Here is a 1,201-nt window from a genome sequence, read left to right as displayed (position 1 = left end):
TGGAGGGCACGGATGGGGGCAGCCGGGGGGTTGTGCCCCAGCTCCTCTTCGTTGGCGCCGCGGAAGCGCAGGGCACGGGCAAAGGTGCCGGCGCGGGCGTCGTACCAGGCGGCTGCGTGTTGGCAATTCAGCGTGAAGTTCTGGCGGGCGCTGGCACTCAGGAGACGCAGGAAGGTGAGTTGGGTCACGGGTACGGCATTCCCATCCGCGTCCACGTAGGAGAACTGGGAGGAGGACAGCACGGGGGGGGAGGGGGGCGGTGAGACCCAGACCCCCATCGCCTGCCCCGGGTGATGCCACGGGGGGGGTCCGTGTTCCCCCCCGCACCCCAGGTCGGAGCACGAGGAGCTCCCACGCTCCCACCTTCTTGCCCCTTTTGAAGGTGCTGTACCACGTCCCCGGCTTCTCCCTGTTCCAGGCGGCCAGTCGGACCTGGGGGTGACAGAGATGGTGTGTGTGGGGGGGGTTCTGCCCCTCCAACCCCTGGTCCCACAGAGCGTGGGGACAAGTGAGCCCCCAAACTGCCCCCCATCATGTCCCTGTTGGTTTGGGACACCCCAGATCCTCTCTGCCCTGGCTCAAACTCACAGCCTCAAACTTCTTATCGGGGAAAAGACAGGTCTCGCCGCCGGCCGTGAAGTTACAGAACACCCGGAAGGCGTCTCGGGAGCAGCCCTGGTTGGGATCAATCCAGTACTCGCCTGGGAAGGAGGGCAGGAAGGACAGACAGACAGAGAGGTCTGGCTCCCTGCTGCCTCTGGCCAGGGAGATGCGGCATGGGCACTGCCTGGTGTGACACAAGGTTCCCCCCCCCCCATCCCTCAGGGCTGGGTTTGGTGTCCCCTCTCCCTCAAACTGGCCCCCCAAAACCTCACCGTCCTGGAGGTGCGGGTGGCAAAGCTGCAGCTCCCTGCAGACCCGCGCGGGGCTCTCGGGGGTGCCCAGGGGGCGTCTCAGCTGCTCCACCTCCGTGCGCAAGGAGCTGAGCGAGGCGTACACCTCCTCCAGCCCCTCATAATCCGGGGGGGGTCCCTGCTCCCCCAGAGCCCCTTCAGTTGCTCGCCGGTGCCTCCTGTTCCGGCTGGAGGGCAGTGGCTCGAGCAGCTCAGCTGGGCGGCCCTGGGATGGAGAGGGATGAAGGGGTGAGAGCGGCAGGCGGGGGGGGCAAGCAGCAGGATGAGGGGGGGGGGGGGCGGGGGCA

The 1,201-nt window shown here is 67.5% G+C and overlaps 1 protein-coding gene across 1 annotated transcript in view; it reads right to left on the bottom strand.

The window, feature by feature from the left end:
* Positions 1–10: 10 nt before the first annotated feature.
* The window catches only part of COL5A3 (collagen type V alpha 3 chain), a gene marked incomplete at its 3' end in the record, with an annotated part of 17,016 nt that continues 15,825 nt past the window's right edge, over positions 11–1,201 (bottom strand). Inside the window, exons 61-64 of the mRNA XM_035895682.1 lie at positions 876–1,119; positions 589–701; positions 364–432; positions 11–224 (exon numbers count right to left, since the gene is read on the bottom strand). Coding sequence (XP_035751575.1) covers positions 11–224; positions 364–432; positions 589–701; positions 876–1,119 — 640 coding nt within the window. The remainder of the gene's footprint in view (positions 225–363; positions 433–588; positions 702–875; positions 1,120–1,201) is intronic.

This window comes from Egretta garzetta, unplaced genomic scaffold (genome assembly GCF_000687185.1).
Source record: "Egretta garzetta isolate BGI_Z169 unplaced genomic scaffold, ASM68718v1 scaffold106, whole genome shotgun sequence".
Lineage (NCBI taxonomy): Eukaryota > Metazoa > Chordata > Aves > Pelecaniformes > Ardeidae > Egretta > Egretta garzetta.
Note: the sequence above shows the minus strand (reverse complement) of the source record. Positions and strands in the feature narration are given on the sequence as shown.